At 35.7% G+C, this 18432-nt stretch overlaps 1 protein-coding gene across 1 annotated transcript; it reads left to right on the plus strand.

Moving 5' to 3' along the window:
- Nucleotides 1–3480: 3480 nt before the first annotated feature.
- LOC128995097 (BTB/POZ domain-containing protein 10-like) lies at nt 3481–15675 on the plus strand. The gene is made up of 8 exons (XM_054419995.1): nt 3481–3645; nt 5981–6109; nt 7379–7513; nt 9638–9799; nt 10749–10966; nt 11744–11941; nt 12447–12694; nt 13183–15675. Exons 1-8 carry the CDS (start codon nt 3527–3529, stop codon nt 13381–13383), a joined length of 1410 nt encoding a protein of 469 aa, XP_054275970.1. The 5' UTR covers nt 3481–3526; the 3' UTR covers nt 13384–15675.
- Nucleotides 15676–18432: the final 2757 nt, after the last annotated feature.

The raw sequence follows: 18432 nt of genomic DNA on the forward strand, positions 1-18432 counted from the left end.
TTTGGTTAGGTTATGACAGTTTAATTTAATAACAGAAAATTATAAAATTGTCTGTTTCTTCAGACGCAGCAGTTAGTGACGTCAAACGGCACCTGAGAAATCTTCCGTGTGCCCCACCGCAATCGTGGTGTAAGAAAAGTGCACAGTATTGTTACTGTTGACTCTGTCTGTCTGTCGCTGTCTGTCTTTGTCTTGTAGCATAGATAAAACATACTCCCTTAGTGTTGGTTTGGTTAGTCTATGCTTGTAGTCTGTGGTCTGTGTATGTTCGTTCCTTGTTCCTTTCCTCCTGTTCCTGTTGTTTTGTTTTGACACTAGTACTATAGTAGACTAGACTTGGCTTTGGTTTGGCCCCGACCTCCGAGCCAGCGTGGCTTATCGCGCTTGTGTTTATGACCAGAAGCTTCGGAAGTACAATAAACCAAATTGCAAGTAATGTTAATAGACATTTCAATCATTAATTTATTGATTGATAAAACAGAACTAAAGCAAAATAATACGAAAAGTATGTACTTTTCTCTGGTCTGTAGTTAGAAAATGTTATTGGGGATTATTGGGGAGAACAGATTCAGTAATAGATTTTCAGTATTTAATTACCAACTATGTAATTTTCTTGACGTATGAATGAAATGAAATGTCTTTATTTGCTTTTAACATGACAAACATGCATTGTAATCGTCAATGTCACTTATCATACAAAGCAAACCATGCAAAAATGTACAAAACCATGAGTTTTACTCTACAAAGTTCTACTCACACAATAGGCACACCTTTTTTAATCGAAATCCTCAAGTCTGGCTGGACATTTATTAATTAGCCAAATTTAAAAAAAAAAAACTTGAATTTTTTACCTTTCGAGTCTTTTATTGTCTTACATCTTACATCTTACATCATATTGTCTTTATGGTAATTTATAAAAAAATATTTCTCCCTTGACATAAGGGCTGTTTTTTGGAAATTTCTCCTCCACGCTATATAGCTATATAGCTAATCGACGACTCCTTTGAATGTGGCCTGTTCGCCGATGCCATGAAAACGTAAATTGTCATTGTCAAGTCACTTCACATAAAGATTCTCACACCTCTGCGGCAACTACAGACCTATAAAGCCAAAACATGATCGGTATCCAAGGTCTGAAAAAATAATCACTAAGACCATTGGAATTACAATTATTTCAGAGAAACAATAAAATGGGTTCACAAAAAACAAAACACTTCGGATGCAATGGCCTGTCTTTATTTTAAATGTAGTCATTTCATTGGATGCAGATGAACACCTAATGGGCATTTGGTTTGATCTGAGCAAAGCCTTTGGTATGTTGGATCACACGCACACGTTACTTTCTTGATAAGCTTTCTTGTCTTGAAGTGCGGGGACTTGCATTACAATTAGTTCATTAATTACAGGTCGGAAACAGTTTATAATGATTCATTCCAAGGCTTCACTAGTTTTTCTAGTGGGACCTTGTTCAGACTTTGGAGATTTGTAAATGTTTTTATACGGCATTTCGCCTTTCACTTGTTATGTTTGTTCTCGTCTTGTCGCAATAGCATTACAAATTTGTCAAGTTTAAGCCCAATAATTGTAGGAGACCACTTACTTTAAGGCTTCTAGGAAAATCATCAGACGATTCTGCAATTATATATCGCTGGGAACAATATTGTCACTAATATAACCGAATCTATACATCAATTAACCCCTTTTTTAAGCTGGTACCTTTACGGAGTACCGTATTGTTTATTTTGAAACGATATTCGTTTAGTATACTCAGAATAGTGATTTTTGACTATTTTATTTAATACAATGTTAAAACTTGAATATATACCAGATCATTTCAAAGGAGCACAGTCATTCCGAAACCTGGGAAGCCTCTTGACCAGGTAAGTTCATACCAACCTAATATAAGTCTTTTACCAGTAATGTCTAATATGGTGGAAGGAAAAAAGGTGGTGTTTTTTTCCTTCCACCATGAATGTTTAAGTTATTTGAAAAACACTTTTTCTGAAAAGGATACAAGACCTAATTGGTGAATCAAAAAGCATCAAAGGTAGTATCAAAAAGCTGTGATACACAATAAGAACTGTCAAAGTAGGATTGTTTAAAGAATTGATTATGTTTTTAATTTAATACATAATTTGTGATCTTGTGTGAACGTTTGATAATTTACTTTTTTATATTGTTTAGGTGCAGTTGTAGAACAGAATGGCTATGGTAGATGGGTAGCCTGTACTGTAGCTATACTGCTATACTACCTATATTTGTATTTTGGTAATTGATAGTCAAAGGTAATACCATAGATAAAACATACTCGTTAGTCTATGGTAATAGGGAGTATGTTTTATCTATGGTAATACTATAGCATACCGTAAATATAAAGAACCAAATTCTCTCAAGCCTTCTCCCCCATTACAAACGCAAAGCTAGAGTATAACTGCAATAAGGTTATAGGCAATTAGGTATAGTTATAAGCCAACCCCGTACGAAGAACGGGTACTCTGCTAGTTTCATATATGGATATATACGTATTCCAACCCTATTAATTACGGCTGGGTCTGATTACCAACGAGGAATTTAATAACTCATTTTTATTGAAACAAGTATAAATATTGGGTATTTACTCAGGGGAGGTATAGAAGAGGCTACGATGACAGCTGTGGGCTTCTTATTAGCTGAGGGAACGCCATTACCGTAACAAAACTGTGGTCTAATGGTTAGCGTGCCGGGCTGACATTCTGTAGGTCCCGGGTTCGAATTCCGCTGGTATTATTAACTTTTTGTCCAAATTTTTTTTATTATCAGCAAGTTTGGTTGGTTTGGTTCGGTTATTACAGTTTAATTTTATTATTAAGTCATTATAAAATTTTAATTGAGCAATCTCTAGTTTTATTTAATAAACAGAATTATTTTTCCGATTACTAAACTTTTGTTATATTATTTCTTTATCAGCAAGTTTGGTTAGTTCGGTTAGGTTATGATAGTTAAATTTTATAATTAAAAAATGATAAAATTGAATTTAAGGCATTTATAATTTTATTTCTTGAACAGAACTATTTTTTCGATTAGTAAACCTTCATTGCCAAAGTGCTCTCTACTACAGCGCTGTTCACGGAGGAATTTTGAACTAAATGCCTCATTCGTACCTCCCCTAAGTCAGACCCTAAATATAGACTTATTTACATATATATGTATAAGGATTGTAGATTGTATCATCATAGACTAAGCAACACAAGGGAGTATGTTTTATCTATGGTATCATTTATTAAATCTATAGTATGATTGTAATACGACAATATTCTTCTTTTCACTCAGGTTCTTTCTAGAACGTAAAAAAATAAAAGGAGAGGAAGAAGGGATTCTAATCAAAATTCCTTGCTAATGATGATGGCAGTGACTAGTGAGTGACAGATTGACAGATTGTGAATCAACTGATCTTGTTTCATAGAATTTAAACTACTTTTCACTAAAGAAATTGTTTTTGACTTAGTGTTTTCTGTTTACAAACGTGCTGACTTAACAGTTTATTTTTATGCATAATGGTGAATTACATAGGCTTTTAAACAAACGTCAGTTTACTTTAAAGTATTTTAAGATCAGTTCAGTTTTTTCACATTTTATCAACTATTCTGTGTTTCTTCTTGAATACTTGTGAGTATATTTTTAAATGTCTTTATTCCACTTCGATTTGCGGGTGTCTATAAAAATCCTTTTGCCAGTCACACGATATAGGCTACATTTAAGGAGGCAAGGACTAGGCTAACTTACTCACTTAGGCATTAGGCCTCGTTTCTAGAGGGAGAGAGGGGGAGGGAGAGAGAGAGAGAGAGAGATGCTTTATTTGCAATCTTCAAGATTGAAATAGTTTCAAAAATACAAAGTGTATATACAAACAATTCAATAGACTTTCTTCTTGCTTTACAATAAAACGTTTGATTTATATTCAGTCGCTCCGCCAGTTGGTGAATTAATTAATCGTGTAGAATGGACAACCTAGCAGCCACTCCTTCAGTTTTGTCTTAAACATTTTAGGTTTTGAAGTTTTGACTTAATCTGGTAGTAGGTTGAAGAACTTCGCTCCGTTGTACGATGGCTTCATTTCAAACCGCTTGCTGTGGTGGACAGGAAGGTTAAAATCTCCTGCGCGCCGAGTGTTGTACTGGTGGGTATCTTCATTTTTGGGAAGACCCTTCAAGCAGGCGAGTGAAACAACCTCCAAGATGTAGATGTTCACCACCGTGAGAACGTTCCACTGTTTGAAAGGCTCTCGGCAGCTCTCCCTCCAGCCTAGGCCAGCCATGACTCTTGATGCTCTCTTTTGCAGGACCAGCACACGGTGGATGATGTGAAGAGAGGCACTTCCCCAGCTGAATGCCATACCTGAGATGACTTTCAAAGAGAGAATGATACGATGTAGTAATAAGGGCTTCTGTCGTACTAATGCACTTGATCCGTCTTAGAGCAAAGGTTGCGCTGCTCAATCTCATGCATAGTTTGTCAATGTGATCAACCCATGAGAGCCTGCTGTCAATAACCAAACCAAGATGCTTTGATGATTCAGTGACCTGAAGATCTGGACAGCCAGAAATCTCATCTCTCTTTGTTCCCATGTTTACCTGCTTAGGGTTTTCTAACTTGACCTTGTTCAGCTATCAATCCCAAATCTTTTACCAAGAGTCCTTTTCACTAGCCTATGGATGATTCTTCAGAGTCCATTAACTTATCATTTGTTGCAAGACCAAAGTTTAGTTTAGATGATTATTATGTTTTAACCCAAATTAGATGTAGGGCCTAATTTGAATTTACTAAACTAGATTGGAAAGATTTTATGGTAGCTTGTAGGCTATTTCTATACTTCCTGCACTTTTCTTTTAAGGTGTGGAAACCACCTCAAATTACATGGAAGTAACTTACTTAGGCCTACTTTCGATGGCGCAGGGCACATTGCTCACCAAGGAACGTAAGGAGTGCAGTGATACGGATCTAAGTCACTTTCGTACAAGCCATAACCCTAACTTAGGCCTACTAGGTGTCCGGTTGGGCGATACATCAACATCAAACATGGTTAATCATCGGGAGAAAAGGGTAATTAGCCGGGAGGTCATATGAAACAAAGATTGAACACTGATCGGGTACCGTACAGTTTCCTGACTGGGCTACGCAAATATCGATTAAAATATAAATTTGATTAGTAAACCTTCTAGCTTTTTTTAAATTAGCCCAAGTTTAACTTAGGCCTATATATCAATTGTAAAATGAAATTTTTATAACTTAACCTATGACTAACCAAACTTGCTGACAATGAAAAAATCGAATGAAGGTTTACTAAGTTAATCTAATCGATATTTTCAATCAATATTAGTGTAGCCCAGTTAAGAAACTGTACCCCACTGATCTTATATTTAACTTAGGCATGTGGGAAAGTCAGGTCGGGGTTTATGGGGATTTGTGGCTGTATTAAGTTTTTTTATGTTAGGTTAGAATAGGAAGGTAAAGTGTAGGTTATAGACATACGTGCTGTTTCTTGATGTTACACTCATGTAACTTACCTTTTGGAATACCGTATTGGTTAAACGACAATACATTTAAAAAAATGTTTACTTTCAACATAGGTACCTACACAAAAAATACAATATGCTTTGTCAATACAATAATTAAAAACCAGCTAGACTTAGGCTGTAGGCTAATTAAATTCATTTAACACACTCATCCTTTCATCATGTAGTAGCCTAACACAAAAAAGTAAATTATGGCTTGCAAAGTGCTACCGTCGTATATTTTGAGTCAAACAATATTGTCAAACCTCTTGACAATTTGAATTTACTAAGATCATGTCCCCGGGTAGCCAACTCACCACTCTCTACTCAGTTATCAGTTATTTGACAGTACTATTGGCTAGTCAAATTTGAGCAGTGTTTAAATAATCGACTAGTAAGTTTACTTATTCTGTGAATAATACTTAACACAATACTTTTTATTTTCTCAGGTGCTGTGTCCAACCAAAGATGTCCGCCCCTAAAGATCGCCACAACTATGATAGAGATAGCAGCAGTGATACAGAAGATTACCATGATTCCGAGGATCGACGACGTCGAGTGTTCAAGAATAGGCTTAGGTAAGTCTTTTATGATGGCATTATTACAATAATCACAAGGAGTGCTGGTCAGGGCTGACGGACTATTACCTTACGTGGTAGTTTTGGAGGGCTTATTGTGCAAACAAATCATGATTATTAAAAAAAACCAAATGTATCAGGACCTAGAATCTGATCACGTCCTCAAATAAGAAAGTAAAACATAGGCTAACAAGATTACTCGGCTAGGCCTATTTACAAACCCGGCTAAAGCTGGAAAATCACATCGAATGACTGCAGAAAAACTGTTTTAGTAGTCAGAACAACATGCAAAAAAACAAAATGAAACTTGAAAGAACACTTAAAAGATTAGTAGAACAGAGATGGGTAGAAAAAAATTGGAAAGTCTTCACAAGATGATAGCTAAAGCAAGACTGAGCTCTCAAGTCAGACCGATTAATGGTGGAAGCGATGGTGACGGGAAACGGAAATGGCGTCCACCGGAAACATTAAACAAACAATATCTAGAAGTGAAGTACAAAGGCGTTTCTGTCTAGTCTTTGATCAAATGTTTTTATCCTTTGTATTGTGAAGGTCATTTATGGCTTGTTTTAAACGATGTCTTTGTTTACATTTACTTTGATTCATATGTAACCATCATGGCAACCCATAAGCCTAATGTAAGAAAAATTGATTTAAGTTTTATTTAAGTTGTAAGTTATAGGCATTATTAATTTGGGATTAGTTTATTTATAAATACCGTCTCATTGTTTGTCGAAATAATCTTGGTAATTTCGGCTACAAGATATATTTAGCCATTTTTGCTTGATGAGATTGTAGCCTAAATTTACCTAATTTAAAATACATAGGCCTATTTTGAAGGAAAATATATTTATGAAAAAACATTTTCTTCTGAAAATTGATATCATATTCATAAAACACCCAGGGCCACGTTAAGGGTCAGTGGAGCCCTGGGCAAACCCAAAAGCAGCGCCCCCTTTTTTCCTAGTGCAGGCGAGCGGTGGTTGGGGGGCACCCGGTGGGGGCCCCAAACCTCCAGCGCCCCTGGGCATATGCCCAGTCTGCCCGTTTATAAAAGTGGGCCTGAAAACACCATACATTTTCAAAGCTTTCAGAATAAAATGAACTATGAATTAAGCTCTGGATGTATAAACCTAGCTTTACAATGATATCACAACCAATGGCATGGATAGGCCTAAGCATAAAAACCACCTTTGGAGCTAAAAATGTCCTAAACTAAATTACTGCATTAGTTATTTGAAGCCAGTTAGAGAAATTATAATGTTTCAGTTACGGATCGTCGTCCAAGCCAAAGCCTTGTCTAGTACAGCGTCAGTCTAGCGGATCCGACCAGCGGCCTATGTTGGAGAGGTCACATTCTGCATGTACACCAAAACAATCGCTCAACTCTGCACCTAGAAACAGGTAGGCCCGTGTTCTAACTTGTGTGTTCATTTGAGCAATAATGGTTGGATGGATGCACAAAATATATGCATTATTTGGAATCAATGATAAATTATAATGTTGTGGTTTCAAAGTAAGTAATTTAGAAATCACTTTCATGAAACAAGCCTACATGGGCTTAAAGTCTGTGAGAGTATGTTTAGTTGTTATCAGTGACTTCCTTTATGTTTGAAGAATCAATGGTAAATACATATAATGTGTTGTGCTGTAACAAAAAAATATTTTTCCTACAGTCACCCGACAAAGTTGGCTTCCTGGTACTGTTTATAGTACAGAAAGCTGCTAATTGCTGCGTATTTATACTTTGTCGTACGGTTTATACTTTGGCGCACATCAGGATTCCAACAAAACAACACAAAACAGTGTGGTTCTATTATGCACGCAATCCGTGTACGCTTGGAAATAGGTTGGCAACACTTAAAGATAATAATACTATGAGCAGCTGATTGGCTATTATACATACGATTTAACCTGTCATTTCGTGTTTATAGTTTCGGTATTTCTGAACTTTCTGGACTTTTCTTTTAAACGTTTTTAAAACATTCCTACTATCTTAATAAACAAGAAAATACCTCTAAAGCATTTTTTTAGGCGCGGAAACCACTTCAAATTACAAAAACATACGGAACTATATTCTCAAGTCGCGGAGCACATTTCTTGCCGAGGAAAAAAAGCGGAGTGATACGGATCGGGTACTACTTTTTCTAGGGCACCTATTTGTGTTGCCAGCTGAACCTAAAAACGTGTTGTATAGTGTTTGAAAGACTAATTATTTATATGCTTTATAGTGACTGTAGGAAAAATATAATGTGTAACACGAGTGCAAAAGGCCTTTGCTGCACTCGAGATCATTCCGCGTAAACATTGCTCTCGTGTGCAGCCAAGTGCCACTTTGCCCACTAGTTACACAAATAACTATTGTGTTAACAGGTCATTACATTGACAATTTTTGAAACTCAATGAGTGAATTAAAACAATTAGCAAGGGGCTATTGAAATATGACCAAGAGACAGAGAGCATTGATATACTTAGTTATTTATGGTTTGATTCAGTGCTGTGTTGACTGAACGATCTATCATTAAGTAAGACTTTCATAAATGAGAGACATTGGTATGTAACTACAGACTCTCAATTATCCATGAGTGGATACAGAAACTGCAAAGTAATCAGGATTGAAAAAAAAAAAATTGCAAGTTAAATGTATGTTTTACAGCGACGACTAAGCAGAGGTGTAGTGGTGTGGGAATGTGTGAGAACAGCGTTCCCACTCTGCTTTTTCCAAAGAACCTATATATTGGTAAGCGACCTGTATTTTTCTGTGAAAATGGTGAGCGTACCCACACTGGAAAATTTACGACTACACCATTGCGATTCAGATGTTTAGCCCATTATCTCTCACGGGTCAATAGAATTGCCGTTGTTTACTTCTTTAAAAAAAATTCTGCGGGCTTACACGCTCCAAGTTGCTTGTAAATGACCGTGTGTCTGATAGTTTTAATGAATATTAAGAAATAAATTATTTTTCAAACGCTTTTATCCGTTCAAATTCGCCCACTGTTATTACATTGAATCATAGTAATTCGGTTATTCCATATATTCTTACTCACGATCGATGCATTGAATAGTGACGTCGCAGCTTTCGTTTTTGTAATGCATGACATTTTGTAGCATTACTGTTTGCAGAATGAAAAATTTTTCTGCAGTAAATAAAGTTGTAGATGTTCTACAGAAATATTTCTGCAAGATAAAATTGTATATAACTTGTTACCTTGTTATGTAGCATTTCCTGCAGAAACTTATTCAGGATAAGTGTAAGAAAGGACCATGTGTCCCTAACTTTGCCTGTGAAAATAAGTAATTTTTCTAAATTATTTTTTTTGGGCAGGCCCTCGCCGTCTTTCTGCTACAATGTCACACTGTTGCCCGTAGTTCTGCTTTGGGGATTCAAAGTTGGTTATTTCCTTGGAAATTTAGGTTAAGGTAGCATTATTCATGGTCACTCAGCCACTCATTACAAGGTATAACCTACTGTGTAGTAATTTACAGTCCAGTCCAGTGAATCATCTGCTATTTCTTACCGTTCAGGTCACGTAACCAACACCTGGGGCCGGCCAAGAACCAACAGAATGGCCCGGCCGGGTCCTCGTCTACGAGTAGTGATGAAAGAGTCACCCTGGTGGTGGATAACACAAGGTTTATCCTGGACCCTGCGCTGTTTACCGCTCATCCCAACACCATGCTGGGCAGGTACCGTAACCTAATGTACATACTAAATAGAGCTCTCCAATAGAAAGGAAGTTTAAAAAACGTATATTTGTATAGAACACAAAAATGGAGATGATTCAGATATTTCAGTTCAGACAATATGTCGTTCAAATTTGGTTAATTAAACCTTTTTGTTTCTAAAACATAGTTCACAGTTTTAGTTCACATTTTAAAACATTAAAGTAGTCTTGTCTGAAACTTAGCTTATTTAAATGTGGAATATAATATGATTTATAGTACTTAATAAGGATTTTTTTCTTGACAATTAATAGTTTCAAATAGTTGATGAGCAAATTGAAAATCAAACATTTTGCATTTAGCGTGGATAATATTTAATATCTAAAAAAAAAAAAAAAACTTAATGAGCAAGCTAGTGTAGTGTTAGAGCATGGGACTTTGTTTCTTGAGGTCTCAGTTTCAAACCCCAACAATTATTACAAATGGTTTTGGTCTTTAGAAATGATAAAGCCACAAATTCTAGGCCTCGTCTGAAATAGTGTAAAAACAATCCCAAGCTATTTAAAAAAAAAACTTCCGAAGTTATACTTAATTTTTTTTATTCCTAACTTTTTGCCTTTTATTTTTTAAACTAACAATTCATACTTACCATAAAAAGATACATTCAACTTCATAAAAAAATACATCGTCGTAAAAATATGTCGTAAAAAGATACATTCACTTAAGTGCTAATTCATTGTAATAATAGTTGTTTTAGAGGAAAAAGCTCTGTCTTAAAAATAATCATAACAAGGAAGAAGTAACAGGAACACTACTCATTCTCTATAAAAAAAAGAGTTCTGTGCAGATAATAGCACAAAAAAGGGAAACAAAAATATTTAGTAGAGCACCAAATATAACATCAGGAAAAAGCAGTACAAATTTTGTGCTCTGGTTACTGAACACGATCCTCAACACATGGTTCATGTTATAGAATGTTCAGTTCAGGCATGGAGTTTGTCCACCCCAACGAAAGGCAGGAGTATGAAGTTGCGGAGGGTATATCGGCCTCAGTGTTCCGAGCCATCTTGGAATTTTACAAAGGCAATGTGATCCGATGTCCGCCCACAGTCAGCGTACAAGAGCTGCGTGAAGCTTGCGACTACCTGCTCGTCCCCTTCGACGCAAACACAGTCAGATGTCAGAATTTAAGTGAGTTTCATTCATCTGTGAATTGAGCTATTTTTGGTTTAACTTTTTCATTGTGTCTGTTTACGCTAGTGGTTGTAACTTTTTTTTAAGGGAACGGTCCAAAGGCTGGTCTTGTTACTATGAAAACTTGATATTTTGTTAGAATACACCAATGAAGATGTTGTTAGAATAGTCCAATGACAAATGCCATCTGGGTATGGTAATGATGTTGCTTGAAATCGAACCAGCAACTTTCAGATTTGAAGGCGAGCACCATAACCACAATTTTCTTCAAGCAAATTTTAAAGTAAGAAATTGGTTGAAGAATCGTCTTATATTGTTATGTATATACATTATGATGTGTTTGTTACTGTTTTGTTATTTTTATTTAAATTAAATATTTTAGTGAATGAGATTGAGTTTGAAGTGAAATTGACTGTTCAGCTATCAACTGTATCAACGTCTTGTGATTCATATAAACTGGCTTACCTGGCCTTTTTCAATAGTAATAGTCAATTGACAAAAGGTATTTATTCAAATTTGTTGTACAAATAAATATTTTTTTGAAAGCTATCTGCCAGGTTTACTTTGGCCAGGTAATCAATATTACATACAGAAGACTTAGGAAAAACAATATCTCGTCCCCTTGGGGTTAAGTGTAGAAATAAAATATTACCTTTTTTTGTGTCTTCTGTGTGTGCCATGTGCACTTTTTCTGAGGTAAGCTAGCTATCTCTTTAATTCTAAATATCACTATCCTGTCCTAATAGCTTATAAATAATTACTTTGTTTTGTCAGGAGGCCTGCTCCATGAACTGTCCAATGAGGGAGCCCGCTGTCAGTTCGAGGTGTTTTTAGAAGAGTTGATCCTACCCCTGATGGTCAACTCGGCTCAGCGGGGCGACCGAGAGTGCCACGTGGTTGTGTTGTTGGACGATGACTCCGTGGACTGGGACGAGGAATACCCACCACAGATGGGCGAGGAGTACTCTCAAAGTGAGGAATTAATCCTTCTGTCAGATGACGACTAGGCCTTCTCCTTGGAGAATCAAACTGAGAAGTTATGATTAACTAATATTCACTCACTACCTAGTACCTACTTTGCTACTTTATTTACATTTAAAGTTACTTTTTCGTGTTGGTGAGTGTACCATTAAAATACTAACTTTGGAAAAATTACCTTTTTGAAATTTTTTAATTAGTTCCCTTTAGCGAATTTCCCTATAGGGAAGTAGCTATTGCCGTAGGTGGCACGGTAAGACCTGGAGAACACGTCAAGGGTGAGTGAGACATTCTAATTTTGTGTATATTCATATTGTATACAGTTTATGTATTCCGTACCGGAGTAAACTGTTTCCCATTCACTTAAGCATGCTATCCTAACCAATCTTTTTCAAACTTCAATCATATTTTTTTTTATCTTTTTTTCTTTTTCAATCTTTTTATCTTTGAATTCAGTGATACATCTTTAAGGTATTTAATTGAAACATTTATTTTTCAGCGGTCAACAGCACGGCCATGTACAGGTTTTTCAAGTACATTGAGAATAGAGATGTAGCTAAGCAGGTGATGAAAGAAAGAGGGCTGAAGAAGATAAGACTTGGCATCGAAGGCTATCCGACGTACAAGGAGAAGATCAAGAAGAGAGCGGGAGGAAGAGCGGATGTTATATACAACTATGTTCAGCGACCCTTCATACACATGTCCTGGGAGAAGGAGGAAGCAAAGAGTAGACATGTGGACTTTCAGGTGAGGAATGTCAAGTTATTTTACAAACTAAATTTAACCTTGAAAGTAATGCATTCATAATAAAGCCGACAGGAATCTCCTTGTGGTCTTTGCAGTGTCTGTGAACAATACAATTATAGTTTTAGATGACTGTATGAATAATTACTACAAATGTAAATTGTATGAAGAAAAAATTGAAGATAAATATTTTGAAGAATTTCTGCGCTAGATATGGGGATGATTCTTCCACGCCTATTCTTGCGAATGCTTGACGAGTTGCAACCAAAAGCTTCGCTTGAGCTTAATTTCTTATTTGGATTACCCGACCTTTTAGGCCAGGAACGTCTAGGTTTGAAAATTAAGACGCTCGCACATCTCTGATTTATAGTGCAGTAAACCCTCATTAATTTGGACTAATTGGAAATCCTAGTCTCTCAGATCGAAGGTGTTTTACATTACATTACCTTTTACAGATAAGAAGCTTGATAACAGATTCTTTTGTGTTACAGTGCGTCAAGTCCAAGTCGGTCACCAACTTAGCCGAAGCGACGGCCGATCCTGTGCTAGAGTTGGATGCTGGGGGTAATCCCGTGGTGGCCCCCGTGGTGCAGGAGGTGGTGGGGATAGCAGCCGAGGTAGTGGAGGAGGGAGCAGTAGGCGGCGTCCCTCCCCCCGCACCCCCCGCTAACAGTCTCCCATTACAACAGTAACACACCCTAGTCTAGCCTTGAAAAAGACAACAATATTGTACCTTGAGTCTTGAAGCTAAGCGATTTGGTTTTCAATTTTTTTTTCTTTTTGGGTGTTGATCACAATATTCTAAAGTATGATTGAGTTGTGTAATTCAGAAAACTTTGTTGTTGAAAACTGGTTGTTTTGGGCATGACTTCATACAAGATACCACTTGAAAAGTAATGTGATTAATTAGCTTGTTGGGGCGTTATGATAGTATTTTCCATGGAACAGATTTTTGGTAAATGTTTACCATAATTGTTATTAGGTTATACAACTCTTACATTCAAATATTGATAGATTGCTGTTTTTAAATTACTTATTTGCGGATCCTATTTATCACTTGCAGAATGTAGAGAAGAAAACATCGTTTTCTATTCAGACCATCATTGATAGTTAAAATTAATGCTTGAAAACTCTCTAGACTATTTAGGAATTTTACGTAACAGAATAAACATAAACCTGACTGAATGAACTGGCTTCATTGATTGATGAATGTTGTGGGCCAGTTAAGCCATACATGCTTATATACTTTTGAAACGTTCTAGGTTCAATTTTATGTAAGATTTTGTTCTGCTCAACCTTTCCTTGCTCATTACACTTCAGTAACACCCCAACAAAAACAAGAATCATGTAAGCTATTTTTTACACAAATTGTAAAACTGACTAAATTTGTACAAGACTCAAGGTTACAGCCTAAATGCAAATCTTCGGTGCACATTTTAATTAGTATGTTTGATGTGAAATTATTATTTCATACATCTGTTCCTTAATTTCCCTGTTTCACCAGTAAAAATAAGAAACATTACTCCTTTTCTCTTTGTGTGTGTGTTTTTTTTATATAATTAAATTCTGTACCTTATTTCTTTTTTCATAGTGAATAAACCATGACAGAGCACTCAAAATAATAAATGAATTAAAAGTAGCTTCATTAATTGCAAAGGAAACACTTTTTTATATGCCATGTCATGAACATATCATAACCTAGTAAAAGAGTATTTTATTTGAACTATGGCCACGTTTTGTTTTACTTTGTGAGTGTTTTGACTTTGTATGATATTAGAACATTAAGGTATAAGCAAAAGAGTTCAAAACCTATAAGTTGTAAATTGGAGTTAGTTACTACAGTAGAACCTTGATAGTTTGACACTTTGTGGACTAAGGGCGTGTCAAACTATAGGGTGTATTTAGACATTTACTCACACAGGGAGTACTTAAAACATGAGATAAAGCAAGCAAATTTAATGAATATTATAAAACTTGACAAAAGTAAGCAAACCAATCATTATCAACTCGCATCTCTACTCTATATATTCTTTGTCTTCTTACTGTTTAAAATAGTTAACTGTTGTTAAAATAGTTATGTTGTATAGCCTTTCACCTTGGATTACGGGAAAAATGTAAATTAATGAGATAGTTAATGTATTGAGTTTTTGCGTGCACAGAAACAATAAGGCTCTAGTTTTTTACCTCGGCGAACCCGTCATGTCACGTTATCACTGTCCGTGTCGACCTATCCAGGTTCTACTGTACCTTTAAATTTATTGTACCAAGTTAAACAAATTTGTGAACACTGCCAGCTTAGTATATCCTATATTGCCTCAGTTAGAAGTGTTAATATTTAAGATTGTTGATTTTTTAGATATTTAATTTAGTGTTTTGTCTTGCTGTGTTTTAGTTTATACAAGTTTGCTCATCTGTAATTAACTTTGTAAAGCAAATTAATTTGTAATTCCTACTCATTAGCTAGCTGTTAACTCGACTACAACTCAAATCTATTCTAATTGCTGTATTTTTAACTATCAACAATTTTTTATTCTCGTTTAAGTGTTGAAGACTAAACTCGTGACAGTATTTAAAATATTTAAATCTTAACTCGCCCCTGGATTTATTTTTTTAACTTGATACTCATTGATGTGCATTACATTTTACAAGCTCACAACTTTTCATTTATGCTTTGTGCATGAACTATGTTTTTATTTTTCGATATGCAATACTGTATTTGTAGACCCGTTAGTTTCCATTGAGATCATTGAAGGGGTTATTAAAAGTAATATGTACATGTCAAGAGAAAACTCAAAACAGTTTAGAGTTGAAAATATGAGACTGAATCGCCTTTGTAGGAAAGGCTACTTAAATCTTGCATTTTATCGTAATGTACATTATTGTAAGCAATCTCTTTGTTTTGTTTTGTATTTAACTGTGCCTAGGAAGTGTTTTATAATCTCTTTATATATGTGTACATTTTGATTAAAGTTGCAGAAAATAAATTTGTAGTTCGTTCTCCTCTGGTATATAATTTAGATTTATGCTTTGAAATCTTTAATTAGTTGGTTACTAATGTGAATGTAGATTTGTGAGGATTTATTGTGTTTTTTCTCTTGAATGTGATTCTGTGATTACGGGAGAGTTCCATAATGCTCAAGGGTGAAGACCACAACAAGTCTATCCATAAATCATAATGTCCATCTCTAAACAGAAATTTGAGAAAAATGCCATGACGTTTAACACTAAATTAAGAAGTCTCATAACTCATAAATTCAGCACTAAAGTCCTTATCAAAAACATAAATTAAATAATGTGCAATATTAAAATAGTGAAAGTCGTCCTAAACTACAATTTTAACCCTTTGAGTGCCAACGTCCGGGGAACCGGACGTTTTTCAAACGAGCCAAAAGTGCCGACGTCCGGCCGACCGGTCGTTTTTAGAACGAGCCAAAAGTGCCAACGTCCGGCTGACCGGACGTTTCGTAATGATCGAACAGTTGTCATAACAACCAAATGGATACTCGGATTCTTTTAACCCATATATTAACATTGAGTCGAAAGTTACTAGATGCGATACATCGATTTTCGTTGGTCGAAATATCGAAAATTCGATTTTTACGAAATTTTAACCTAAAAATCGCCAGATCGCGCTCGGCATTTTTAGCGCGACCTTTGGGAAAAATCATCGGCATTTTTTGAGCGTTACTTTTATTTCTCGCCTGGCACTCTAAGGGTTAAACAAATTTTATAATTTACAAAGAACAGTCTAGGCTGACACAAAGATAACTTGTTCAGTGAACAAGCACTCTTCATCAGAATGGTTAACTTTCAGTCTATAGATGAGGTTTGGTTGGTTGGTATAGTTTATGGAATAGTTTAATTTTAAAACTTATATATGTATTCATGTTCATAGACTGGGCTAACTGTTAAAAATATCAGAACTGCAATTAAAAAAGTAGTGGTAGTGAATTAACGGAAAAGAACCAACCGAATTATCAATAGATCTTGTAGATTGGGAGATTCTTATGGGCAGTCTATTTGAATTGTTATTTGTATCATTATCAGTTTTTTCATTACTGTACTCAAAAGAGTGGTGGAAAATAAGGCTTTATGTTGTGTATGGGTGAGGATTGATAGAATCCAATGTTTTTTTTTCAAAACATCAATGTTTTTCCATCATATATGCCATCTATAACAACTAGCTAGTATCAAGGTAAATTAGCCATGGGAGAAAGCACACAAAAAACTTCAAATGAAAAACATTGATTATTAATGGTCTTGCCTTAAAATTAAAAACATCTGGCTCCTTGACGTTATCGGAACATTGACGGTTGACCTAGTTGTCTTCGTCAGAGAGATCCATTTGTTTTTTATGGATGGACTTGCAACACAAGGTAGATACAAACCAGTTTCACTGCATTATCACACATCTAAAAAGGTGTTGTTGATTCCAAAGAGACCTTTAAGACAGATGGTTTTTACCCACTAGAGCAGCCGAGCCCAAATCTGCTTCTGTGCAGATATGAGAACATTTTTTGGTTCTTTTCCGTTCACTACCACTACTTTTTTATTGCAATTCTGACATTTTTATAACAGTTAGCCTAGTCTATGAATGTATCAATTATAAAATGAAACTATTCTAAACTAACATATAATCAACCAAGCTTGCTGATTATGAAAACATTCTGGTAGTGAATAAACGGAATTTCATTAAAAAAGTAGTAGTAGTTAATTAACGGAAAAAGACCCATTTGGTTTATATCCAATGGACCCATTGGGTCCAATGGTACAATTTAATGACATACCGGTAGGGTACTTGATTGTAAGAAACACCTAGCCTAATTGACAGCAGACTCAACTCAATCCAGCAAGTAAATCAGTTACTTTTATCTAGTAGTTGCTGGTAGGTATGTGTTTGTTTGCCCATCTGCTCAATTTTTTTTCAAATTTATTTCTATTAAAAACCCTTAAAATAGCCTACATGATTTGTATGATGAGGAAAAGCCTCAAGGGTGATAGGGGAATTTGTTTTAGATTGCGTTCAGATAGTGATTGAGTGTAATTTTAGCTTGATTGAGAAATGGATTCATTTTCAATATATTCTCTGAAGAAGTAACAAGAATCAGGACAACATATCAGAACTATACACTGTGTTGCGTGACTTATTTTTTGAGTCTGTGAGCTGGACTGCAATTTTCTTAGGTAAGCCACAAAGTAAGAAGTAAGGTACATATGGAAACATCCAATAGTACACTACACATAAGTGGTGTAGGGTAAAGTCTAACAACCCCCACCCGTAGGGCAAGACCCTGTGCGATATACAAATTTCAGCACAGTGCTCGCCGCTCAGACTCTTCCTGGCTCGTCACAAGTATTATATTATATATGGCACAACATTCAAGCTGAAAGCATACCATCCTCTCATAATCAAGTTTCCTCTGTACCTTACTTGTCCATGGGTAAGTCAACTGAACTATATTTCTTTCCTAAATTGATCAATGGCTACTGTAGTTCGGCCGCTTGGAAAACGACCTGCACGCTAATGCTAACCAATGCTAGAGGAGGTCGCTTTCTAAGCGGCCGAACTATACTTAATTTGCAGGCTATATTGAATGTTTATTTTTTGAAATTGTGAAATCATCTTCCTGCACTATCTATAGGAAGAGGGAAACTAGATATCACTATCAGAACTTACTGACACAATTGTATAAAACATTGATAGTCAAATCTGATGTTGAGCTATCTGTTGTAGCCTAATC

The sequence above is a fragment of the Macrosteles quadrilineatus genome, unplaced genomic scaffold (assembly GCF_028750875.1).
Source record: "Macrosteles quadrilineatus isolate MER2022 unplaced genomic scaffold, UCM_ALF_1.0 Scaffold_5__1_contigs__length_97177068, whole genome shotgun sequence".
In the NCBI taxonomy this organism is placed as follows: Eukaryota; Metazoa; Arthropoda; class Insecta; order Hemiptera; family Cicadellidae; genus Macrosteles; species Macrosteles quadrilineatus.

Bases quoted from the DNA above. Each gene is read 5' to 3' on its own strand.
- LOC128995097 (XM_054419995.1), top strand. From the start codon at position 3,527: ATGCATAATGGTGAATTACATAGGCTTTTAAACAAACGTCAGTTTACT. The intron at 3,646-5,980 runs GTGAGTATATTT...TTATTTTCTCAG, and splicing joins GTGTTTCTTCTTGAATACTT to GTGCTGTGTCCAACCAAAGA. The intron at 7,514-9,637 runs GTAGGCCCGTGT...CTTACCGTTCAG, and splicing joins AACTCTGCACCTAGAAACAG to GTCACGTAACCAACACCTGG.